This window comes from Orcinus orca, chromosome 13, assembly GCF_937001465.1.
Source record: "Orcinus orca chromosome 13, mOrcOrc1.1, whole genome shotgun sequence".
Classification (NCBI taxonomy): domain Eukaryota; kingdom Metazoa; phylum Chordata; class Mammalia; order Artiodactyla; family Delphinidae; genus Orcinus; species Orcinus orca.
Window position 1 is genome coordinate 55364288 of NC_064571.1, and position 27504 is coordinate 55391791.

General features: G+C 41.8%; 1 protein-coding gene across 2 annotated transcripts in view; it reads right to left on the reverse strand.

Moving 5' to 3' along the window:
• Positions 1-261: 261 nt before the first annotated feature.
• The window catches only part of CAMKMT (calmodulin-lysine N-methyltransferase), a 411942-nt gene continuing 384699 nt past the window's right edge, over positions 262-27504 (reverse strand). For both annotated transcript variants that reach the window (XM_033419162.2, XM_004265076.3), the window contains 3 exons: positions 21096-21159; positions 10898-11029; positions 262-5217 (listed from right to left, as the gene is read on the reverse strand). In XM_033419162.2, the coding sequence (XP_033275053.1) occupies positions 5140-5217; positions 10898-11029; positions 21096-21159 (274 nt within the window). In that variant the 3' untranslated portion in view covers positions 262-5139. The remainder of the gene's footprint in view (positions 5218-10897; positions 11030-21095; positions 21160-27504) is intronic.

Genomic DNA, 27504 nt, shown 5'->3' on the forward strand with positions numbered 1-27504 from the left:
GAGCCTCAACCCTTGTTATTACCCCGAAGGCCTGTCTAAAAAAAAAAAAAATCTCATGCTCTATTACGCCACTCCAATAATTTACAGTTCTTACCAGCCTTGGTCTGTGTAATATTTTAATGCAAATATGCTTTACCACTGCATTTTATTTAAAAAGAAAAGAAAAGTTCCCATGCCTCTGGCTAGGGCAATATCCATTTGGTGGGAGTTCACTGAAATCAGCCTCTTATTCCCTGGTCAGGTCTCACTGAATGTGTACTCTTTTCCTTGGTTGGTTAAAAACACCTCCAAAAAAAAAAAGAGAAAAGGTTAATTAAACTTTCCTTGCGAAAGAGGTTTTTGTTTTTAAAGATCCTATGTGTGATAAACTCACCTAAGGCAGAAACATTAATTCTTATTTCCCTACATCCAGTCCCAATGCAAATTTACATCTAACATTATTTAATTAGGATTCCATTTTCCAACCTGCTTTGTATAGTTAGAAAGTGTTTGAATACACGGCCACTTTACCGCTCCGATGTAAGCTGCTGCTGAGAAAGTGGTCTGTCCATGCTACACCACCTTTAAATTGTGTATATAATTTTATAAATGATATAAAATCTGCTTCCAGTCCCTGAAAAAAATATATAAGCATGGCACACTGCAATTTTGGGAGGATGTAAAATATGTGATTTCTGCTGGTACCGACTGTATTGGGTTTAATATAAAGCTTTTTTCAATAAGGTAAATTGTTACATGACAAACTCATCTTCCACCATTATCATCTGCTGTTTGTGTTTAACAACAGGAGTCCCGCTCTAACAAAACTGTTGTAATGGCTGTACAAATTACTCAGCTGAAAGCTTTTCACCAAACAAAACAGTATTAATCAGCAGTTCTTATGAAGGTGCTAATTAAAAACAATTTTCTTCCTCAGTTTGCAATACTAAAGCCATCTTCACTTGCACAGTTTCCAATATACAGCTACTGTATTTGCTCACACTTCAGGCCCTCTATTAACTATTGAATCTCCTATTAGCCATTTTATTACATTTCTGTTTACAAGCTTGTTGACATTTTAAAAGTCACAGTATGATCTGTTTTATCTATTAAAAAATGTATTAATTGAAAAGTCAGGGGGACAAAAAAGGCAAAAGATAGACTCCAAATGAACAGACGTCCAGGGCAGAGAACAGAGTGAGCATTTAGTCACAGTCTGGGCAGTAAGGTTTCTGGGTAAAATGAAATCTGAGAATTAAACGTGGCATTTCAGGCTTAATGGTTTGTTAAACACCAACGGGCTGCTTCCTAATTTGGAAATAGTCCACTCAGGAAAACATATTTGCCCACTGTCTAAATTCAGTGTCTAAGGAGACCCAGTCTGACTTTCAAATCAATCTTTCCTCTCTGGGATACACTCAGCCTAATTTTGACATTTCATACAGTCTCAACTCAGGAGACTTTGATCTGGGGTGGGGAGCGTACCTGGAATCTGGAAGCAGATTGAGGGTCTAAACAGCCTTATCTTCCCTGTGAGTGTGTCTATGTGTGTGTATCTACGTACACATGACTCCCTCCCCTGCGTGAGCATTCTGCCCCCTCCCCCGAGTCCACTGCTGGACAATGCCACCCAATTGCTTGGCATAGACTGGAAACAAGTCAAATGCTGACTAAGCACAAAAGCCCCATGGAAGCTGTGTTGAGGGAAGGGGACAGTCCATTCCTATTAAAAAAGAAGAAGCCTAACCCTTAGGAGAAGAAGGTATGCCCCACTTTGATAGTAGAGAGAAAAAAAAAACACAAAAACCCCGCTACGTCAACAATCTCCTGCCTGTGGTATTAAAACCAGGTTCTTCAACTGTCAAAAGCAGTTAACTAGTTTAGGAAAGACACCTGGCTGTTGAAATAGGGCTCCAAAAGGCCACTAATCCTTCCATTCACTCAGTTAACTGCTAGATCCCCCAAATTGATTCAACAGGTATGCAGTGGTAAATTCAGCCCATACTGAAGCCAAAGGGAAAAACAGCAAGGGGCGGGCAGCTCTTCTCTGAAAACACCGGAGGAACCAGCCAGAAAAGCTTTTATGGCCCGACAAGTTTTCTGCTGAATACAGAGCACCTAAATTACCCTACCCTAATGGAAGTTACATTTTCGTGCTCAGTCAAAAAGCCAACAAAATACACAATTTACACAAAATAGCATCAACCTCTTAGGTAGTCTTTTCTAGCACTTTTATCCCAATTCACAGCATATGTCTTGCTATAAAATAAAATATATTTCTTATAACCAACTTGTATGCGGCTGTTCGTATCACCGCATTAGAACTGACCATGGGCGATATTAGAAACATTCTCACACCCAACCAAATCTATTTAGTATGACAAAAGAGATTTGTGAGTTTTCTCAGAAGATACAGGTACACAGGAAACAGGAATACAGTAATAATTCTTATGATTTCAGACAGGCTTTGTTTTGAAACAAACACAGGCACAATTACACAGACAATTATGAAATGGTGCATTTCAATTGCAATTATGCAACCCAATACCGATGCAGAGAAACAGTTCTTAACCATAAAGTTCAAAAGAAATGTAAGTGGATAAACTTTCTAAAGCAGCTATAATTTTTTCCCCTCTCAATATCGGCACTTTGCCAAAATTTGAGAAAATAAAAACACTTTTAAACTATTCAATAATATACAACATTAGTTTCTTACAAACTTCCAAAGAGCCTGGACTAGTGACATCTCCAGGTGGGTCCCATAAAGAGCAAATCTATGAAACCCTTAACATTTTACAAAAGATTCTCTAGGTTTTAGTCACAATGAACATATTTCTTTACTCAATGTCTTTTGGTAGCACAGCTCAATTCTTATACCCTGTCTCCAGCTTAGGCAACTGTACACACTATTCTCAGATACGAAGAAAAAACACACTACTAATTTACTTTTTAAAATACAATTTCTTCCAGCAAAATAAACACTGGATTTCTACACCCACAACACACAAATGTAAACTGAATTCTCACCAACTCATGTATTTTCATGAGAAAAAAATGGAACTATTCTCATGGTTCTGATGCTCTATATTTTACAAGAAAAAATAAGAACAGGCGATCTTAGATGCTACTGCAGGGATGGGTTTTCTTTGTCTGGCAGATTTAGTTGCAGGAAGAAATCATTTCTCTGCATTTTCACCAGTATAAATGGAACTACCTGTGTTGCCTTTTAAAACATTCCGAATTCTGATTTTTTAAACAAGAAAATAGGAAGCCAGTGTGCAACCTATACAGTCGCCAAAGGAGAGCTGCCACTAGCTGAACTACTCAGCTAAATGGCTGGTTTGCATTGCCCTGGTCTTTATCTAGCACTGAGAATAGACTGCTGTTTTATCCAAAGAGGAATAAATTGCTGTTATTGTGATGTTAGCCCATCACTTGGCATTGCAATTCAAGTTTTTGTGAGAAAGAAATGTATGATCTAACTGCGACTTGACCTATGCCTTCAGAGATCCATCTAGGTGCTCTAATGGAGCAGAAAAAGTGGTGAATACAAGAACATGCAAACTGATGGTGAAAAATTTGTTTGATGATAGAAGTGAGCAGAGAAGACATCTGAGAGTCGCTGTTTTTATGACAGCTAAGTTTGCTTAACATGCAAAAGGATTCGCCCCCAGTCTCCCACCTATCACTTTAATTGTATCACGCTAAATACATGCTTTGCCTCTACTAAAGATAGGAGGATATATACCTAACCTACTAATGACATTACTGTGAAAGTGGACACAGATGATTCCTTACAGATAAACATCTGAATTTCCACAAAAGGCATTAGAGCATCTCCGGGATGAACCAGGCAAGGAGAGGCTTGGATTCCCTGCAGAAAAGTCATTCTCTCTTAATCCTAGGTAGCACATATTAAATGTTTACCATACACTTGCATTGCTGCATAGGACTATATATACTTACTTTCAATCAGATAATTGTGTGATTGAGTTTTTAAAAACTCGCCCTGGTTGCCATCTCGTTTTATCAACCATTTATTCAAAATTTCCCTGGAAAGGACCTCTTTTGAAAGAGGCCTGGAGAACAGCAGTAGATTTGAGCCCTGATAAAGGCTCACTTTTCATCCATAGTCAGAGCCTAAATGTGCTCTTCTTGTACCTAAACAGATAATAAGCACTCAGCACACTCCTCCTCCTTGACACAACGCATTGAGACTAATCACACATAATTGGAGAGGAGGAGCAGAGGGCTGGCCATGCTATTGTGTCCAGAGGACAAACGGTCAGTTTATGAGGCTTTGGGCTGATGTAGTCATTTCTTATACATCTATAGGAAAAAAAACATCCTGTTTAAAAGAAAAAAGGAGAATGGGTGAGAGAGAGAGACAGCAAAACAGAGATGGCAGATTTAATACAATTAATTTGAGGGTGATCTGAAAGATTTGCTTTCTTTCTTTCTTTTTTTTAACCAGGAAAGAATCATCATGTTTGCTGGGTTGGCAGATGAAAAATGACCGCCACTAAAATAGAACAAAGACCAAGATATTTTCTAAAGGGGGGGGTGGGGGTGGGGTGGGAATCACCAAAAGAAATTCTGTCTCAATGAGAGGGAAAAATATTTGGGTGGCTCTCAAGCCCAATTCAAATCTCACATAGGCCGCTTATACCTAGTTAAAGACAAAAGTTTGGTGCAGGGCTTCCCTGGTGGCGCAGTGGTTGAGAGTCCGCCTGCCAACGTAGGGGACACGGGTTCGTGCCCCGGTCCGGGAAGATCCCACATGCCGCGGAGCGGCTGGGCCCGTGAGCCATGGCCGCTGAGCCTGCGCGTCCGGAGCCTGTGCTCCACAACGGGAGAGGCCACAACAGTGAGAGGCCCGTGTACCGCCAAAAAGAAAAAGAAAAAAAAAAGAAAAAAAAAGTTTGGTGCAGGAAGAGCAACAAGCAGGATGGCTGGGGAGTCAACGTGGGTGAGGACAGGTGGACCCCGGAACCCACACATGGAATGTTGCAAAGGCAGTTGGGGCCCATGTCCTGGGGGCTTGAAAATCTCAGGGAGCCAACGGCTTACTGCATATTATACCCGTTACAGATTTCTGTTTTTGTGAAAATCCTGCCTGTGCACTGGATGTTTTCTTTGTCTTTCGAGCAGCTTAATCTTCTATTCATCTTTGGTTAAAATAAGCAGAAGTGGGTAATGAAGGTTTTCTTCATATATATCCTGGTTTTCGTTTTTCAACTGAAAAAGAATAATAGAGGAAAAAAGGGTAAGGAGACTCCAATTAGGAATTTTCACCAATCAGTTTTAAAGTTGAGTAGAAGGAAGACTTCTTACCTAAGTATATTGTTCTGGAAAAATAAAGCACAAAAAAGCAACTCAAAGTGGTCCTCAGTGGCAGTGACAAGACAATACTATGTATCAAGTTGGGATTTTTTTTTTTTTTGGTGAGGGGTAGGGTGTTTTTTCATAAATAGCCAGGATGCTTTTATGACTTTGTGGACTCCGAGGTACTTTGGCACAGGGAGAGCTGGGGGCTTGCTCATCTTCACCAGACCAGCCATTTGGCGTCGAAGTTTCTGCTCCTGGATCTCTCTGCCCCCTGCCAGTGCCCCAGGAATCAGGCCGGCAAGCGTTTCAGATCATTTGGAGACCTGGGCGCAAGGGACAGACTGGTGGGGCCTAAGACATTTCAGAGGCTCTCCAGCTGCTTCCTAGGGGTTTCAGTATTAATGATAAGTAATTCAAGCATTGTTTTCTCCGAGGAGGAAAACAGATTCCAACAACAGGAGCAGCAAAAGCTTCGGTACTATTCAGGTGGAGTTCTGAGAGCCTTCCCATGATAGACTTAAAAGTCCAGTCAGAGTTCTCAAATCTAAAGTACGCTTTTTCTCATTCAGCTAGAATAATTTTCAGAATCGTATTTATATTTATTCTAGCAAATAATACATTGCTATCTATAAAGACAAAATTGCTATTTTGGAAGCTGGTGTTTTGGAGCCAATTGTGAATTTATTTTTGGATTTATAAGGATCAGAAATAAATATTTCTTTTAATTATACATGGAACCCATTCCTTTATTGTTTCAGATCAGACAAACATCCCACCCCGCCCTCCCCTGGATCTAAATAAATGGCTCCAGCATGACACTTTCCTGCATCCGTAGGTCTGGGGCACGTTAACTTGAATCTTTCTAAAGTGAATGTTTCTTCTAAATCATATTCCCAAACTGTGACATGCCCTCACTATTAAGGACAGCAGCAGTGATCCTACTTTTCCTTTTCCTCTGGGAAACATAAAGCCAACGCAGTCTCTACTTTCGAATCCATTTTCCTAAGAACTGATGGTGGTACAATCGCTGAAGTCACTCATTCTGTTTCCCTTGATGGCGTTTGCCCTTTTTACAGATGGTTAGTTGTCCATTTAGAAAGATCCTCATGAATTTTTGTTGCCACCAAAGTAACGACAGTGTTACTCCTAAACACACATCTGTCAACATCTCTCGATTTAATCTAATTTTTTAAAATGCCCCCAAAGTGGCTTCCTAAACTTCCCAAACCAAACCCACTATAACCGGGACTACCAACTGTAAATACCTCTGTTGCCAGTTGCCCTAGTGATAGAAGGAGCTCACTGAAATATTTTACAGAGGGAAGAGGGGGCCAAGCTAGCTAAATTCTTCCTCTGGGATTGGGGATAAGGGAAAGTTGATTACTCAGTGTGAGTCAGCTGACCTACTCACTCACAATGCACTAATATACAGAGACTCAAATGAGCTCTTTATAAAGTCCCTGAGGTAATATGTGGGATAAATAATTCTTCGGTAAATATGGGTTAGAAATCACTTTTACCTTGGATTCTATGCTGACCTCTGGAGGCCAAAGCAGAGGCTTCCTTGCTAGAAGAGGCCAGGGGCCAGCCCCATGTTGACTGTGAGTCCTTCCAGCTATAGGAAAGCACCGACAACCCTCAAAGGCAGCCCTACACCCCAGCACCAGATCATTTCCGAATGCAGGCTGTTACGTGAGGGTACTTGAACACACACAAAGCTGTTAGCAAATACTGGCTTCGACGGGGGAACGTTATGTGGTTTAAGAATAATTCCATGTACCCAGGCTGTACTTCTTGGCCCAATTAATAATTATAATTTTAAGAAATAAAAAAGCACCTTGAAAAAAAACAAACAAAAAGCAAATTGTGAATAAAACAATTTTCCAATTTCATAGGTTAAAACAGGGTCTTTGAGGACTGAACTGTATTATATAGCTGCTATTAGTGGCATCATGCTTTACTTCATAATTGGATGTAACATGCTCAGCCTCGCCACAGTGCGAACAGCAGCAGCGGGAGTGAAGTTCAGACTGTTTACCCTTTACAGTATCCACAATTATCAACAGCACACCACACAGATTATACAAACCAGCCACTTGTAATGTGGCATTTTGAATAGATAAGCAGAAGTGCAATATGGCCGTGCTTTTAACACAATGTACTGACTTCACAGCCGAGCCCGAGCCTATTTTCATGGCTAAACACAAAAATACAGAAAACAAACACATGGGTGGTTTTGCAAAAGTTAAAGAAAAAAAAGGAAGAGAAAACTATGGCATGTAAAATTATATTTCAAGGAATATTTGCATGATTGAGAATATTTTTATCAACTCATTTCAAGCCAGCTGTAATCTCTAAGTCAAGTCTCTAGCTTGCTAAACAATTGGCTATCTTAATATCCTAAGGGTTTTGAGCCCTAACATCGGGGCAACGCATTTGATTCCTAGCCTGGAGGAGACCAAGAGGTTAGGTGGGAGAGGGAAGTGTGTTCTTTTCTCCCCGTTGCCTGGACGAACAGAAAGGCAATATTTTAAAAACATGCTACACCTTTGGCTTCCAGGCTCCTGAGCACAGTGGCTGCACGGTGTGGGCACAATTTCACAAAAGCACTGGCAGAAAAGTGCAGAATGGCACCGTTTTGATTACAGGCTTGCTTTTTAACGGAAATAAAATTTCACAGTTAACAATGAGAGGTGAAAAGTTTAAGAGGCAAAGCTGTTCCTCCTGATCATGACTGTTAATCAGCTTCATGGGTGGTTGCCTAAATCTGCAGTTTTTTTTTTTTTTTTTACCTTGCACTACTGCCAAGATTGTAACTAATTTTTTTTCCCCTGTTGTAAGAGGAGGGGTGAAAAACTCGGCATAGAAGGCAGCTGTGTATGAGTGACGTGAGGCACTAATGCAGAGGGCAAAATTAAAATTCATGAATCTCTTCACAACCATTTGTGTAACAAGATTAAGACGGGACAGCGGAAAAGAGCGGCATTATCAGGCGTCTTACAGTCCTCCAGCTGGTTACGCCCTATTCCAACACAGTAGGGCTAAGAGGATAACACGCTGCCTGAAGGAAGACGCTGCTCCTCCATTTGGGAGCAGGCTCGTCCCTGGGACCATAGGGGTTTGGCCAGGGATGGAGAGGAAGAAAGCTGATTGCCGCTCAAGATGGAAAACTTTTAAGCTCCGGCTCTCAGCACGCGGCAAACAAAAGCGGCCAGGGTGGAGGATCCCGGCAGCCGCGCCGGCCCCTGCGCATCCCCGGAGCCCCGGGCGCGCGGGCGGGAGGCGGGCAGGGGCCGGAGGGGACCGCGGTGCTGGCTTCGGTCTCCGTCCCCGCGCCCCCGTGATGAGCAGTTGGGCCCGGCGAGGACCAGGGACGCTCTCCACTCTCTGCAGCCGGGCCCGCGGCTCTGTGTCCGGACTCTGGTAGAGATCCTCTCCGGGCATCGTCCTCTTGCAAAAGAGACTTCCCTGTGCGAGCCAGAGTTGGGTCCTCGGGGCCCTTCTCCGTCCAGTCAGCACACGGTTAAACCCGCTGCTGGAGCAGAAAAGCCGGGCATTCTGTGCTTCTGGTACAGAAGGGACAAGAGGCATTCTTTGGCTACACGCGGGAGGACAACAAGCCAGCTGAAATTGCCCGCATCATGAAAAATATACATCATGGGTGCTCGTTTATACCATCTAGGTAGGGCACCCCAAGCCTGCAGAATATTCCCCTATTCTACTTTCTGAGAACAAAATGCAACTCTCACCTGTCACAACAAGAACCAAAAGAGGAGGGGGAACTATTCCTTAGTCCAGTGTCAGCAAGGTGGGGAACTGAACTTTGAAGCAATTATGATGAGATAAACACTAAGGCCACTTCGTTATTATGGAAATTTATTTTTGTGCGACCAATCAATCAGACTCTGATTATTTACAGGGTACTGTGGGTATGGTGCACAGTATAAACCTAAGAGGCATGTTTAGTGATTTATAAAACGTGCCATGCTTAGCAGGGTAGTGTACAACATCGGAAATAAAAAGAGGAGGTTGCTGCCCACTAGGTGCTGACAATCTAAAGTCCTAGACAAAGAAGAGGTGGCTACTAAGGACTTGAACGCCTGGCATGACCCAACACACTTCAGATCTTGCAGGAGGAGACAGAGGGTATCGGGCACAATGCTGACATTTTCTGCTGGTGGAGAAACCCTCACCTTTGCTCTCCTGAGCTATGACTGAGAAACTAAAAGCATTTGTCCTTCAGGGGGAAAGTGAATGACATGACAAGAAGCAGCCGTCAGCTGATCCCTGTAGCTCTAGCCCCACCCTGGAGAGGAGGCTGTTTTCATCCCTTTGTGTAGAAGAGCCCAGGGGGCCAGGAGAGACCCTTCCCTGACCAGGTAAAACCCTCAAAGCCATTCCTTTTGTTCTGGAGAGGAGTTGAAAAAGGGAGAACATCATTCTAGAGGCAGGTAAGATTTGAATAACATGCCATTCTGTTTTTATTTTCTGATTGTAAGCAAAAGGGCCCGATTCCACCAGTGAGAGGAAGTGATTTAACCCTTTCAGTTCACAAAGCATCATTTTTTTTTTCCCCCAGGAGCTTAAATGGAGACCTGGAGACCCAAAGAAATGAACCCATTTCCAGAAAGTGAAGATTTCCTTTTTATTGCTTAGAAGATCAGATCCACTTTGCATATAATTTTTCAAAAGTCAACACACTTCTACATTATATCATAGTCCTGGGTAATAAAGAATGCTATTCACATTTTCCCAGGAGAAAAATAAGGTCAAGGCTTTACTTTTCTGTGGTCACGACTTGCAAAATTGACAAGTCAAAGTCTGTTGCCAAGGTCAGACTAGCTCAGAGAAGGGACCTTTCTGTACCGCACAAAATTACAGAAGAAGAACATGTTATTCTAGTAACTGTGATATGTATTAGCAAACGTGAGATTCCTAAAAAGTTTTCGGTGGAACACTGGCCTCTCAGTGTCCTATATTGCTCTATATCTATAAATAATAAAAAGGCTGATAACATTGCTTTATGTAAGCAAGCTTAGAATCACTCTCAGATAAGTGCTTTTGACCTAAATCTTGTAGCGCCTCGATCTGACATATAACCCCACAACTGTGAAATTCTGTGAGATTTAACAGTCTCAAGCTGCCAACTGACCCAGCCATAAAGCAAGCAGAGATAAAGATTTACAGTCTAACATGATACAATTAGACATTCACCTTCTATTTATTTCAGTGCAGCTAAGCATTTAACCTACTTAAAAGCTGAAGGTTTTTCATTAAAATATAAATGCTTGTTTATCATTCATTCTATGCCACCTCCCCTGTATCCTACAAATTAGTCTATTATGAATGAAGAGATTAGTTAGTTTCAGAGAAAGGAGTAAACAGGAATGGTTTCTGTACAATCCTTCTAGACATGCAAAGATAAAAGATGGCTTTGCCACACAAAATAATCAGATACAAATAGCTGTTCAGAAGCAGCACACCTAAGGAGTCCTTTAATCAAATATTTAGGTTACCTGCCAAAAAGACCATGATCTCTTCAAAATGCAATGCGGATTAAAGTGTTATCTAACACAAGCAGAAAACTAACCTTGGAGTGGAAGTTTGAAATGTGTTCATCATAATTTTCATGTCTTTGGATAGAGAAACCAGCTTTTTCAGCTAGATTGCAAAACTGGTTTAAAGTATTCCCTCGGCGTGGGGCGAATACCATTGCTTTCCCCTAGAACGTTAAAAAGGAAATTCACACATTTTAAAATGGGAAGGCAACCAAACATAACAGACATTAGTCAAAGCATTTAATTGTACTGCTCTCAGGTAGAAAACTCATTTGTCTTTAGACGTCCACACAGCATGGGCATCCACAGTGAGAATAATTTCAAGGACAGATATACATCAAATAAGAAAAAAAAAGTCATTTAAATGGTGAGTTGCTATGTTTTATCATTTTCAAACAATGCATGTAATAAACAACATGGAACTCAATGCTGGTTTTCTGTACAATACATACCTCTCTTGGGTCCACTGGTTTAAACCATCAACTAGATTTTAGAATAATGGGTCCAGGGCAGTGCCACCCACCTTGCGACTCCTTAGCAGCTGCCGACACATCTGCAACACAGCTCCAGAGCATGTGGCCACAGATACCTGTCAATGTTAGTTTATTGTGCCCTGGAAATTCAGTACCAAGAAATCCTCCACAGAGATAAGTAACCACAATGCATTTCAGTTCTGCCACCAGCCTGACCATGCTGCCAGAGACAGAGCTACAGGATCTTGATTTCCAACTTCATTGAATCCTTCATAAGGGTCATCATTATGGTAAAACAGTCCCTCAAAGTTATTCAAGTGATTACTTTTTTTAAAAAAAATTATTTATTTATTTATTTATTTATGGCTGCATTTGGGTCTTCGTTGCTGCACGCGGGCTTTCTTTAGTTGCAGCGAGCGGAGGCTACTCTTCATTGCGGTGCGCGGGCTTCTCATTGCGAAGCACGCACTCTAGGCACGTGGTCTTCAGCAGTTGTGACACGCGGGCTCAGTAGTTGTGGCTCACGGGCTCTAGAGTGCAGGCTCAGTAGTTGTGGCACACGGGCTTAGTTGCTCCGTGGCATGTGGGATCTTCCCGGACAAGGGCTCGAACCCGTGTCCCCTGCATTGGCAGGCAGATTCTTAACCACTGCACCACCAGAGAAGTCCCCTCAAGTGATTACTTTTCAAAGGAAGTGGTAAAATCAGGGCAATCCAGCTTTTCTAAATAAACTGCACAACCTTATCAGATTGTTGTAGTGGGGAGAGTGGGAGGACTTGAATAAAGTATATACTGGATTTCAGAAGACTCTCTGGCATGAAACTCTACAGCAACCATTTGCTAACTACTAGGTGCATGTGAGTTTTTCTTCTCCCTTGTAGATGTGCACAGAATGACTAAACTTCAGAATCTTCTTTTTCCTTTTATTTGTTTAAAAGATGACTGTATGCTTCTGTTAATTTCAGGGTTATACTTCACCTCTATGAAATACCACTTCAGGTTTTGAGGGAATCATGAAAATATATCCCTGTTTTTTTAAAAATAAATGTATTTATTTTATTTATTTATGGCTGTGTTGGGTCTTCGTTGCAGTGCGCGGGCTTCTCATTGCGGTGGCTTCTCTTGTTGCGGAGCACGGGCTCTAGGCGCACGGGCTTCAATAGTTGTGGCTCATGGGCTCTAGAGTGCAGGCTCAGTAGTTGTGGCACACGGGCTTAGTTGCTCCACAGCATGTGGGATCTTCCCGGACCAGGGCTTGAACCTGTGTCCCCTCCATTGGCGGGCAGATTCTTAACCACTGTGCCACCAGGGAAGTCCCTATCCCAGTTTCTTTTGAAAATTGGTTTACCATTCATACCTGCCAACTGTCTATTGAGCATCTGGGACGTGGCAGACATTGGGATAAGTGCTCTATATACATCCTCTCCTTTAGTCTTCAAACAACCCAACAAGGTAGAGATTCTCAGCTGCATGTTACAGAATGCTCAGAAAGGTTGAATCACTGGCCAAGATGACACACCAGTAAATGACTGGAAACTGACCTGACTCCAATGCCAACGCTCTTTCCACTACACGACATTGCCTTCTTATTAGTAATAGTGTTGACAATAATAAATAATAAAAGCTACCACTTTGCTAGGGGCTTCACAAGCCTTCCCTTTAATCCCCTCAACAGTTTTTGCAACAATGTTGTACGGTAGACGTTACATTTTACAGATGATTAAACACGCAGTGAAGGGTTTGAAGAAGAAGGAACCGTGTGGCAGGAAGGGGTCTGGACTTAAAGGGGATCTCCACCATAAAACACGGTGTCACCTCAGGAAAATCAGAAAAATAATGTCATAGAACTGCTGAACTAGAAGGGACCTTGGAGATGACGTGAGTCCAATCTCCTCATTTTTTCAGATAAGAAACTCAATTTATCTTAGCTGACCCACCGAGTTTTCTCACCCATGAAGTGGGAAAAACAAAGCCTCTCTTGCCTTCTACCCCCGAGCCTGAGCAAGTTGTGAGGGTAAAACGAGGTATTGAACATGAAAATAATTTGAGAAACAAGTTTATATAGATGTAAGAAAGACTAGGAACATCTGCACCACCTAACAGCGCTATAAAAATTCTATCAACTCCCTCTCCTTCTCTCTTCCCCTCATTTAGCTGCAAGAAAACACACTGAAACACTGTCCTGGACATCAAGTGTGTTTTCATACTGTGTTTACATAGACATGTATACACTCAGGCACATAATTACAGCAGCACCAATCATGCCAGTAAACTTAAGGTTCTGTCAGCTTTTCCAATATTAACTGCTATTTTCAGGCGGTTTTCAAACTTAGCAGCAAAAATTCATTTTGATGTGAAACTAGATATAATACATGGTCTCAGCAGGGGAGCAGATGTCTCCATAAAAAAAAAAAGAGGGAACACTAGTAGGTCATTCTAGTATTTTCTAAGAGCTGACTGCCGTTCTGGACTCTTGAATAATGGAAGTCATTTTATTTTAAAGTCACCTGCAAATATTGTCTTACCATTACAATCAAAGAGTTGATTTTTAACAGCTATTATCTAAATTATATATCATAATGTTTACAGGACTAAGGGGTTGTGGTTGGGTTGATGTTTGCATTCACAAAACACATGCTGCCCTCACCCCAGCCCTTTGCTGGTTAGGGTGAGCTGTAAGGTGACTGCAATTGAGCTCGTGTCTCAGTTTACCTGTCCTTCTGTACCCACCGCACCTAAAACAGCCGCATCCCCATCCCTCCCCACCCACTCTCCCTCCTCTAGTTGTGTCCTTAGCCCTCATCACCACTGGCACACATCCTAACCTTGTTTGTTATTGCCCGTCTCCTCCAGCTAGAATGTATGCTCCATGACAATGGGATCTTCTAATGTTTTATTCACTGCATTTTCTCAGTGCCTAGCACAGAGTAGACGATCAACATTTGTCGAGAGAATAAACTAAATCTAGATATTGAATAATCTGAAAAACACAAGTCTCTGGGAATTCGAAGGCCACGTTCTATTGCTTATTCTTTAGAAAAGATTTTCTCCAAGAAGCTTTTACAGAGTCAGCGGCTATAATGGGATTTCAGAGGGCAGCTTTCTGTACACAATACTGTCCCCACAAGAAAGAGAAAGAGCGAGCAGTAGTTTTAATCCTTAATTACTCAGTTATGAGTTTCAAAATGTTTTCTTTTTCATTTCGTTGAATGCAGACACCTTTGAGATGTGGATTAATATTTAGGAGGGACAATAGGACATCCTCCATTCATTCAATAAGCATCCACTGAGCCCTACTGAGTGCCAGCATCTGCCCCATAATGACCGGTTTTAGAAGCCCCCCATATCCCCAGTGGAGGAGGACACTTTGTCTGGTACAGTCAGAGGAATACATCTTACAATTTAGGCTGCAAAAATCAAAACAAGAAAAAGAATATAGATTTCAAATTAGCCCATCACTTTAGAAACATTATTTTCAATTTACCAAAGCACAACTTTCTAAGCATTCACAGTCACCGAATCATTTTAAACTCAGAATGAACACTCAATTGAATGTAAAATTTTGACTGATGAGCAGAAATTTGAGAGAATTCATTTATCCCTGGAGAGGAGAGAGGAGTAGTTCCACAAAACAACAATGATATTGTTTACATCGTAAGCTCAGTTGTTATTTTGCTAGACTAATCTATACTCATATATTAAAGGGTGTGCACGTCTGGAAAAAATAAGTCTTCTTCAGACTTATTTTACAAGTAATATGCTATGCGTTTTTCATTTCCAGGCAATAAACTATTAAATACCAATTACATGTTTAAGCGTGTGTTTATTTTCTAACCATTTCTTTACCTGGTTTCTGAGATGCTGCCTTTGTCTGCTTTCTCCCTTACGTTTCCCTCAGTCTCTCAGTCCCCGACCCTGGCTTCTTTTTTTCCACCTGTTCTTTCATTGTCAGTAGTCCCCAGGGCTCTGCCTACTTTTTCTTCATGTTTTATACAGTTCTAGGCAACTGTACCGAAGTCCTCAACTTCAGCTATCAATTATGCATCAAAAACTCCCAAGTACATAACTGCAGCATTCACCATTGTCCAGGGCCCACACCCAGATTTTCAGGTGCCTACTAGAGCTCTCCATGGGGATGTTCTGAAAGTATCTTTAACCCATTCTGCCTAAAATGGAACTCAATATCCTTGGCCCAAACCTCTACACTTCCCAGGGCACTACCGACCAACCCATCCACCCATCGCTCTCTCTCTCTCTGTCTCTGTCTCTCTGTCTCTGTCTCTGTCTCTCTCTCTCTCTCTGTCTCTCTCTGTCTCTGTCTCTGTCTCTCTCTCTCACACACACACACACACACACACACACACACACACACACACACACACACACAGCTGAATACCTATTAAGTATGCCAAACAATCCTATACCCTTCACCTTCAAAATGAAACTGGAAACCAGGAAATCGTGACATTGCCTTTTAAAACCCTTGTACCTTATTCTATCCCCAGGGAGGCACTCCAGAAATGTTTGTTGAAGGAACCTGTCAGTGAACACCCATTCAGTTCCCTCTTTTCCATCTTTAGGCCTTCACTAGCTCCTAACTGAACAATTCTAGGTAGAAGTTGGTCCACGGTAGACCCATAAAGAGCCTTGCTGCTTTCAAGTTCTTTCTTATTCCAAACCAGCTTTTATGTTGGCCGGAGTGATCTTTCTAGGACCCATACACTGCTCAAAAATGGCTCTCTATCTCCATTTCAGTGGCTCTCTATGACCCACATAATAAAGTCCCATCTCTCCATCATCATGTTCTCAGCCTTTCTTAAAGTGGTACCCAAACTAACTCTTTTAACTTCATCCCTCACCCCTCCCCAACCCTAACCCCAAACCATACAGACACTCTCACACTCCAACCAGAGCAAACTCCTGCAAACACAACATGCTTTTTCGTACTCTCCACCTGTGAGCACTGTCCCCTCCACCAGGGATGCTACTTTCTAGTCTCCTTCCTCTGAGGCTTAGAATGGCCTTCTTACAAGTCAAATACTGCTGCCTCTACGGAACCCTTCCTTAGGCAGTTAGTTACTCTTCGTGCTGTATCCCTAGTGTTTATCATATAGCATTGTAATTCCAGGAGCTTGTGCATTAATCTGCCCTGGTAAACAGTGAGATGCTCAAAGTGCACATTATTCCTATCTATACCCCACAATCCCCAGCACAGTGCGAGGCTCAACAAATGTTTGTTGAATCAAGACGAGTTCAAATCTCGGAGCATCTCACGTTCTATAGAAGGTGTAAATTAGAAAAAAAATCACACAACAAATAAAAACAGCCCCAGGCCCTATATGATCAAGTGCTGGGCTGTTATAAGCCATTTTGCACTGTCCACTGTAATTTCATCTGTGTGTATGTTACATCTCCATGACCACATTATAAATTCCTCAGGGGCAGAGACTCAGCACTGGATGAACAACTGGGTGGACTTCCAAGAAGAACTTCTAAGGGCTAGGCTCTTGTTCTGAGGGTCTTAAAAACCATCTGGGGACTCTCTATTCCTACACCTGGAGGGCCAGGTATGGTGGAACACAGGTCCTCACCAAGAACAGAGGAGGATTTGTTGGGCCTCTGACCCAGCAAGCAGACAGGAACCAAGGGTCCTTCAGCACCATCTCAATTCATGCCACTGAACCCACACTCACAGGGCACTTCCCTGAGATAAGCAAAAACAGAGGTGTGTACAGATGGGTGCAGAGGTGCTAGATTTTTTAAAAGGTGAGGAAATATGTCAGTAAAAAGAAAGTGCTCTTCTCAAATGAGAGTCCATGATTTGCTTTTATAGCACGGCTGGCATGTAGTCAGGACTCCAGGAATTTGGCAGTCACTTAGGGCAGCTTCTACAGAAGGTTAAATGAATTCCACAGTGATAGCGAATTCTTGACAATGGTTAGCAGCTATAACAAGCTGGAGATCTGTCCATATTGCATCCCCATCCATCTCCGCATGGTCCTGAGTAAACTCACACTAACTGGCTTGGCTCCCCTCCTTCCACCCAAAGCCATTTCAGAGGAATATTAGTAGATGCCATTGGTTGCTTGTCACTTCTGGACTGAAATTCAACTTGTAGGCTTGTGTGGCTGTATTTTAAATTACATCTGGGTCCTCTGATATCAGACATGGCTGATGGTCTTTAAGGAACACAGCGATAGGGGGTTACCTGTCGGCAACAAGAAGCCACTCACCGGAGGGAAAAAGGTGCGGGAGGGGAGGGACATGTTGTTTCTTGGAATGAGTAAGATGTGCTGGTTTCATTCCTTTTTAAGATCTTTTCTTTTCTTCTTGTAAGTTTGCTAGAGAGTCCCTTGTAGCATTCTGGCAGGAGTCAGATGTTTTGACAGTGTCTCTCAACCAGTAAGTTGAGGAAAGTTTCCATCTGGGACAGGTAACAGTCATTTCCTCCTGACATTTGGGGCTTCCTGTAATGACTCTCCAGGCATGGGTGCCCGTTTGCCCGAGCATCTAGGCTCAGCCCTGGGATCTGCTACTGTTCCTGGTCAAGCCAGGAGCCCACCCTGGTGGCTAAGCTCTCTCTGAGGGCCACCTCATCCACGACCCCCAATATAAAAGCTGAAAAGCAAGGGGAACCCTCCCCTCCCTCTACTTTCTTTGCTCTGGATCCTCTGACTCCAGACAGCAGAGCTACCTTAGCTAGAAATCAAGGAACCATACTCCCCAGTAATGGCAGAAGCCATTTCTTCCCAAGCTTGACACCTGAACCTTTGTGTTGCAATGGTTTCATTCTGGCCACTTAGTATAATTTCTCTCACCTTCCTCGGTAGGGTTATCTGTACTAAAAAGTGTCATCTTCATCCAGGTAGACAATCCCCCGGACCTCTGCAGAGCCTGCAGCAGGTATGCAGGACATGGGTGCAGGGAACTGCAGCAGGCCCAGTTATGTGTAGGTATCGTCCAAGTCCAGGTTGAGAAAAAAAATTTTCCCCTCCTGCCAACCATTTCTCTGAGAACAGTTTTTGTGAAGAGCCCCCTATATTCTATACTCATCACAGCTGGAAAGTCTCCCTAATTCTTCAAGGTAATAAGAGTGAACACATATTCATTCAGAGTCAATCATGTGCTAAAGCTTTCCAATGCACTGGCTTGTTTACTCCCCATTTTACAGATGAGAAACTGAGGCTCCGAGAGATGAATCCAGTAAGTGGCTAGGTAGTAAGAACGACAAGTTTTGTATGCAGGTATTTCTGACTCCACCCACTGATACTTTGCCTTCAGAAACTGGGCCCTCCTATGAATTCGAAGCATTTGGCCAAAGTGCAGTTTTTGCTGAGTACCCTGAGAACTTGTTTTGTCTCCATTGAGTCTGCTGAGCCCTGAATTACCAAGAACTCAGAATCCACCAGTGCACCTGCCCAGGTTGTTTCTCTGTGGGCCTCTCATGGCACCTTTAGCCTCTGGGCCACAAAACCAGGGAGGAGTGGTCTAGGCTCAAGAAAACATTACAGCATCTCAAATTGTAATAGACTAAAACCTTTAGTGTTATCTTAGTCTTGGACTGTGACTCCCACACACAGACACTCATCAGGGGGAGGTCCTTTGGAAGCAGGACAACAGCCCTGGGAGCTAAGAAGGAGAAGAGTGCAGTTATCCGCTGGGTGCCCCCGAGCTCTGGGAACCCTTCCAGCCCACTGGCATGGGATAGAGAGCTGTTGCTCTTCCCTGCTGAGTCCAGGTGACCCTTCCTGAGTCCGTCTGGGTGGGGGCCCAGGGAGTGCAAACGCCTTGCCTCCCCAGACCTCCCAATGGGGATGGGACCCCTGGGTGGGAACTTCAGTATGTCCATGTGCCACCCACAACTGGGATTCCCCCCTTAGGGTGGACCCCTGACCCCTTAGACTAGAACACCCCGCAGTCTGAGCAGGCCTGCAGGACAGGAGGGGCCTAAGCGAGGTCCCCTCCTCTCATTTCTAATGCTGCATTTTGATGCGGGCCCCTCTGATTTGGCCTCCCCACTCCTCACAGAGCATGAGTAAGTACTGCCCACTCAAGGGCCCTGCCTCATCCTTCTCCGAGTTAAGGGTGAGTATCAGCTGTCAGTAGGAGCACTGCTGTCCTCAGAGGAGGCCGCTGTGTGGAGCCCCACTTCAGACTAGGGGGAGCATCGTTCAGAGTTTAACAGGGTGCAGGAGAGCTGCTAGACATTCCAGTTCAATCTCCATGTAGATCTATTCATAGCTTGGGCAGTTTTCTCTTGTAAATCGTTCTCATGATTTACGATAGATCCTATGTAAATCATGCAAATCTGCTGCAAATAGGCTTTGAAGGGGTGTTGGTGATGAGTGAAGTACTGTTTGTGCGCTGTGAGATCCAGGAGTCCTTGAAATTGTGTTTACGTATGATAGTATTCCTAGAAGCCTTTACGTCCAAGAATCTCCGTCCCCTCTCTGAAAATCCTGATCTTGCAAATGCTCATGAGAACCACCTAAGGCTAATGGGGGGATGAAGAGGCCCCCAATTCCTTCTGCCCTCAACTTGGGCTGCTCACTCAACCACGACAGCTGCCATTAATATCTTGGCGCATGCCCCTTCCTTGCCTCCAGACCTATTACCCACCTCAGAGGGAATTGAGAAGGCCAATTTAATTGAATTGATTACCACTTACAAAGCTGTGGTTACTCCTCTGAGAGGGCTATTTAAAGTTTCTGAGGTATATAGAGATAACAAAATAAAAAGCAACAGTGTAAGGCAAAGGATGATTATCAAATTGCTCTGGGAACCTTCAATGTGAAAAAGATATAAAAGAAAGATTGAAAGGTATTAGTCTATAAGTCTCACTGAGGTCAGAAGACTAGAGCAAACCTTTTTTAAAAGAAGAGATAAAACTTTAGAAAATACTTCACACACACAGTATAGTCCTTTCTCAGATAAATGTGAGTTCCTGTCTTAGACTACTTTAACATTGTTAACCTATTTTAAATTCCTACGGCACAGCAAGAGTCTTACATAGTTATAAGATTTTTTTTTTAATGCATGTGCTTTAAACTTGTTTTCTTACTTTAAATAGATATATATTAACTCTCTGTTTAGGCTGCAGGACCTCCTAGCTTAGTATAACAGCCCCCAAAAATAAGAGTGGATAAAAACTCTGTAATTTACTCTCAGGCATAAATGGATATATAAATGTAAAAATGTGCACAATATTTTATGCCATGCTTGGCTTCATTGTGACCTAATGTTTATAATATGTAAATAATGGCTTCCTTTTAAAGCAAAGAACAGATTAATATACAGATTCATCTGAAGCCCCTTTATTTAATATAAACAGAAATAAAAAGAAAAATGTTGTTTTGCAATAAATACCCAATGACAAAGGTAACCATTGAAGGGATTTAAAATGACAGAAGTCAACAGAAAACTTTCAATATCATACTTCTACTTTAATATGAAGATATTGTTATCAAAGGAAAAGACTCAAGAAATTCTTTGATAAAAATCATCTCACACTATCTTTGAAGTGGTTTCATTTATTTTACTACCCACTGTGTTCCTTATCAGAAGGCCAAGGGTAAGAAGTTCCCTAGTTATGATTAGGAAAGAATCTGATAGATCAGAAGACCCAATTGAAGTTGGACATAATAAGTATTAAAGTATTACATGACATTAATCCTGCCATTCCATTACTCTCTCCATCTTTGTGCACAGACTAATTATTCTGAAGCCAGTGTTCAGGAGAAAATAGAAACATACTTACCCTGGGCTGGAGTAATCTCTTTATTGCATCAACAAGGCTGGCTCTGTACTGGTCCAGAAACAGGCTGACATTGAGAAGAGAACAGAATCCAGATTAAACTGGGTTTTCAAGTCTAATGATACTAATGGAGATCAAGACTAATTACACATGTTAACCCAACACTAAAAAAGAGAAATGTTTCCTTCCATTCAAGTGTCTCACTGGAATAAACAAAAGATACTGTGGTCATTGTTATCCAACCAAAGTCAAGTCATCAACATGCGATGGGCCACGATTCAACACGACTGGCCATGTGTTAGTGTGAAAGGGACAATTTTTAAGCTGCTGTTTGGGGGAAATCATCTGGTGGAGATGAAGCTCTCCCCACACTTGTCTGTAGACCTGTGCCCTCTGCCCACTGAGGGTGCTGTGAGGTCACCCTCCAAAAACAAACCACCAGCCCTATTACACACCAACCACAAAACAGCTCTCAGGTGGTGATAGTTTTTCGTGACTAGCAACAGCACTGAGGTTAGAGCCAACAAGTGACCTAGGAGTAAACAAAGACCAGGTTTAGGCAGTGTGTCCCAGAGACCATGGCAACTCTGGATTTTCCCCCTTGATCTCCATGTTGATTTTTTTCCAGTTCATGTGATTTTTCATTTTTCTTTTCTAGTTTGAGAATTTCTCTTGTTGCTCTGTCACCTCTTTGGCTGGATCAGTCTGACCCTGTCTTCACCAGGCCTTATCTTGGAAGTTTAGGACAGAGTTTCCTTATCCAGGACTTGCAGGCTAGAACACTGGGTGGCCTTGTGCATCAGCTATCCCATGAGGGGCCTCAGCAAAGCCTCTACTCCCATTTCGAATGCTGTAGTTTGGTGTGGGTCCCTCTGATTTGGCCTCCCGCTCCCCAAACAGCATGGCTAATTACCACCTACTCTGGGGCCCTGCGTCGTCCTCCTCCGAGCTAAGGATGAGTATCAGCTGTCAGTAGGAGCGCTGCTGGTGGAGCCACACTTCAGACAAGGGGAGAGCATAGTTCAGGGTTTCCTAGGCTCTGGCTCTGACCTTTCTGCTATGTGACCTTGGGCAAGTCACTTCATCTGAGGCCTCAGTTTTCCTGTCAATAAGGGCCCACCTCTGTGGCTGCGGTGGGCATCAAATGAATGATATATGTCGGTTGATGAATATTTGTTGATGACCTGCTGTATACTAGGGGCTGTTTCAGGCCTTGGAGATAAGCTGTGAATAAGACGAAGTTCCCATCCTCAAGGAGCTTCCAGTCTGTATTCATTTCTGCGTCACTAGGTCTGGCCCAGCATACACACAGAGAGGAGGCTCAATGAAGAGTTACTTACTGCCTAACTGGCAGATCAACACAGTCTTTGAAATGCAGGAGCTTACGCAGGGTGGGTTTCAATGCCTCTAAAACAGGCTGTATGCACTCCTTCACTGGTCTTGCTAGGGAGGAATCAGCATTTAGGTAGGATGTTTCACCAGACCAGGTTCTCTCCTAAGTCTCTCACTTAAGAGGAGTGGGGAGAGCGGCTTTTTGTAGTTCTCAGTGCTTGGGTTTCACCATGACATGCTCAGTGGAAGTTTCTTCTATAAAGTTCTGCTTTGAGCAATGGAAAAAGAATCCTCTTAAGGTGAGCTAGAAGTGATCTCTAGAATGGGAAACTATCCATCAGGATAATCAGGATAACCTGATTATTACCCATGGGAAAATTTCTTATTGCTCCAGAAAACTATGCACTTAAATCTTAGAGCACAAAATGTGTCTAATTCGAATGCTACAAAACTTTGCCTTTTAGCCATATTCATCAGTGGTTAATAACCAGTAAGGATCGATAAGAAAGGAATCGAATAGTATTTAAGTGTTTTGAAATGTTCTCTTCAGGACTATATACCTTATTGTTTAGTGAGGTGATACTATCTTAAATGTTAATAATTAAGCATTTTATTTTATTTTTTTTAAAGAAGACTACCACTGTGAGAAAACACCTCTGTCAGTTACTTGGGTCTACAGGAGAGCTGGCTGGTTGGGATACACAGCACCAGGCAAAACACCATTCTCAATTTATACCTGTGCATCCTAAGAGCTGGTAAGATTGTTAGAGATAATAATCAACAACTTAAAAGCTGAGCTCAAAACATAACCTTATAAGGGGAGCGGGAAATAAATTAGGAGTTTGGGATTAACATATACACACTGCTACATAAAAAAATAGATAAACAATAAGGACCTACTATATAGCATAGGGAACTATACTCAACATCTTATAATAACCTATAATGGAAAAGAATCTGAAAAAGAATATATATATATGTATATATAAATAACTGAATCACTTTGCTGTACCCTCGAAACTAACACAACATTGTAAATTAACTATACTTCAATTAAAAAAGCATAACCTAATATAGTACTATTTCTACTTAATGTTGGCAATGGTGACAAAAATGTTAACCTCACAGCTCACTAGAAAATGCAGCTTAACACAGAGCACACATTCAAAACACAGTTATTTGAAAGCTAATGCTGTCTAACTCCATCACTGCAAGTCAAATTTCCCAAAAGTAATTTTTGTAGTTCTCTAATAGGTCTTTATTCCAAGCAAGCTCACCTTTCTACTTAGCTCTGGTGCAGAATTTATAACGCTTAGTAGGATACATCCTATCAGCAATTTCAACGTGCTTTAGTGGGAGTGATATATAATCTCCTGAAAACTCACCCCTTAAATAAGTCCTAATGGGCTCAGAGAACAGCAGTGGCTTAAGTGGATCTATTAAAAAAGGCTGAGTGGGTCAGTGATTGGGATGAAGATACCATTTCAACTCTCCCGTCAGTTACTGATCAGAATACATCGACAGTCGGCCTAGTTTGGCCATCACACACACACACACACACACACACACACACACACACACACACACACACACACACACACACACACACACACACACACACACACACACACACACACACACACACACACACACACACACACACACACACACACACACACCCCTCTATATAATTCACTTGTGGAATCAACGCTTGCCTTGTTCCACTGATCTGAATCACAGATTATACGACAAAGGAAAGGTGCCAGGCCATTTTCATCGCCTCCCTTAGAATCAGTCAGGATTTTCTGCAGAGCACAGAGCAGCTCCAGCTCCTCTCATAGGGAAATTAATTAGTGCAGAGAACAAGGAGACATTTCTGTCAGCATCCACAGAGAGGAAGACCTCTATGTAATTTTCACGGTGAAATATACTCAGTTACATTCACTGTTTTAGATTTAACTTTCGGCAGACGGAATGGCCTCTATCAGTCTTTAGCAACTGATTGCTGGGGGGCCGTATTCTGATCTCGCTTGGTGCCACCCCTTAGGTACGAGATCTTTGACAATCTGTCTGTCTTCTCCGGGACTGAGTTTCCTCAGGTGTGAGGTAAGAGGGCTGACTACATTTGGGTTAAAGGTCTTTTCAGGTGGAAAGGTCTGTGAGTTGTGACTTAGAACTACCTATGATCACAGCATCTGGAAGAAAACAAAGAAATCCTAGAGCCTATTTGGAGAAAAAAATTTTTTTCTTCACAAAAACCAAACTTTTTGCATCATTTAAAGTAAACATGATAGAAAATAAAAACAATCCACTGTATATAGTTAGTATAAAAATGCTGGGAGAGCAAGTGAAGTGATGTAACTTCCCCATTTCTTCCCAACGTCTCAGGCTGGAGGCATGCAGATGTGGTGCACACCGTCCTGCAGACCTAGCTCCGTGTGTCTGGCTAGGGGTGGCTTCCGACTTGCTTTCCAAGCCTTTAGAGAATCCAAATGTGCAGAAACTATTTTTTTTTAATTTATTTACAGAATCTTTTTTATTTTTGCAGAGCTACAGTAAACTGGAAAGCCATCAAACACTGAATGGAAGTGTTCACTGGATAAAAAGCATCTTACTACCAGACTCTCAGAATATTGTGATTGAACAGGAGTCTGGAAAGGCAGGTTTAAAATTAACAAGCACTCGCTATTCTAAACTCAGCAAGGACCGGGCTGGATTGCATTCCAGCAGAAAGGAACTCTTATATTAAATTCAACATTAAACAAGTCAACCAAGGAATTTAATAGGAGGGTTTTTTTTCTATACCTGTGGTTAAATATTCTAATATTTTGATATTTGTCAACAGCATCCATTTGCAGGTATGACTGTACCTTGAGTTTTCCTTCTGTTTATTTCAAAGTTGACATTTTACAAGTTACTTAGGAACTGTTGAACCATGAAACTATATTTCATTGTCCAAAATGCTGAATGGTGAAATAACGACTAGCTTTCAGTGTGCCTCTTTATTCTATAATCTAGTTGAGCTCCTAAATTTAGATGTGAACTAAGAGACTGCCTCTTCTGGGAAATGAGTTATTTCCCCCATTGCCTACAGGTTTATGAATGTTTGAATGTAAATATATGAATATCTGAATGATTTAACAACATAAACATATCGCTGCTTGTTGTAATCATGTGCATTTTACTTGAACCACAATGTGGGTTTGGAATAGGTTTGTGAATAGAGCTTGTTTTCATGTAAATGGGATCAAGCAGTACCACTGGTTAGCTATTCAGGGAAGCAGACAATGCCACCCTTGCTGGAAATGCTTCAGTAAGAATTTAATCCATGTACCTAATATTTGAACTCCAACTCTTGCTTCATATTCCTGTGGCCTAATCCAGATCTCATTGACTGACAAGGACTCAAGGATGGTGTGAGACTTAACGTGATCTATTTATGTGTGGCACCTATTTCTGGCACTATTTCAGGTTTCATCTTGGAGGTAGTGTCTAAAGAGAGCTTTCTTTTCCTCCTCTGTGACATTCTTTAAAAAAAAAACATAGCAGCATGGTCTGCCTGCCTGCCTGCCTGCCCCTAGAAGCAGCATCCGTGCAATAACTCTGACAGAGAAACATCAATCCAACAGGACATAAAGAACACATGGAATCCTGGGCTTCCCTGCTATATGCACAACACGTATATTATGAACATCGTTGTACTTTCTAAGTTTCTGAACAGCTTACCCATCCCTGTGAATATGAAGACAGACCATTACCAAAGCATTTCTTTTGGAAATAGTATCAGCATCGCAGTGAGAGTGGCTTAATGTTTCACATTTACAAATGGGAAATTATAAACAGGCTGACATTCAGGCACTGACAACACCGGAGGAAAAGAAAACTTAACAATTCATGCATAGAAAAGCCATTTATAAAATGAAACTTGGTGTATTTAGTTCATTTGAATACATAAATTCTCAATAGTGACTAGATGTGTATTTATGTATATGGTATGTGTGTGTGTGTGTACGTATAACATTGTATTATTATGTTATGTATTTGTAATGAAAGGCTTAACTGAATATGCATTATGTATATCAGTTGTACAGGATCCTGTTGTTGGCTAGGGAAAAAAGACTATTTTTCAAACATGTTGTGTGGCTATTTTTAACCTGAGAACATTAATCAGAAAAGAGCTTAAATCTGACTTCCTCTGCTTCCCTGGTACAAATAGGATGACATGGTGTGAGTGTCATAACACAAGGTATGACAGAGCCAGGCTGTTTTGATATTTGTGCAAAGGACAAAATTAACTTTAAATCTCTTGGCCAGACCTGACTTCCCCACAGAATCAGAGCCCATCCATGTGCGACCCTCGTCTAAACCTCCAAGATTCTACCCTTCTTCCCTCTTTCTGCTGCTCTCTGATCTGACTTTCATGCTTAATCTGATCTAATCCTGCCTGCATTATCTTCATCTGTGCAATGAAACCTGGAGAATCCTTTCTCATATTTGGTGAGGGACAGCATTTACTAAATTACTTGCTCAAATCATATGGTGAGGTTTTAGCTCCTTATTTTTGATTAGATGAGGGCTGTAATATTGAGACACAATATCAATGATTAGTCAAAAATCTGCTTCTCTCTTTTTTTGGAAAAAGGTTTTCTGAAACTGGGTGCAGAGAGACTAAAATGGCCATGAAAAACTAGAAAATCTCAACTAAGAATAGAAGAAAATATTTATGTTTCCTTGACAAGTATTTTTCAGAAGAAAACAGAAAGCAAGTCTAATTTCATTGACTTAGGTGAAAGTTAGCCACTGAAAATCTTATTAAATAATAATTTAAAATAAAGACTTCCTGAAAACTTCATTGCATTCATTCAACTCTCGCATAAGGAAAGTGTTCTCTGGGTTATGGATATTGTGTTTGGGTTTATCAGTATAATAGAACTTCTTTAGAATCTGAACTTGTGTTTTCAAATCCATAGTGTCATTTTAAAAATCATGATAAAACTACAAATAAGATTTTACCCTTAACAGGAAAAATACTTGTGAATTGTCAATGTTTCTCATATTATTATTCAATACACGAAGAAAA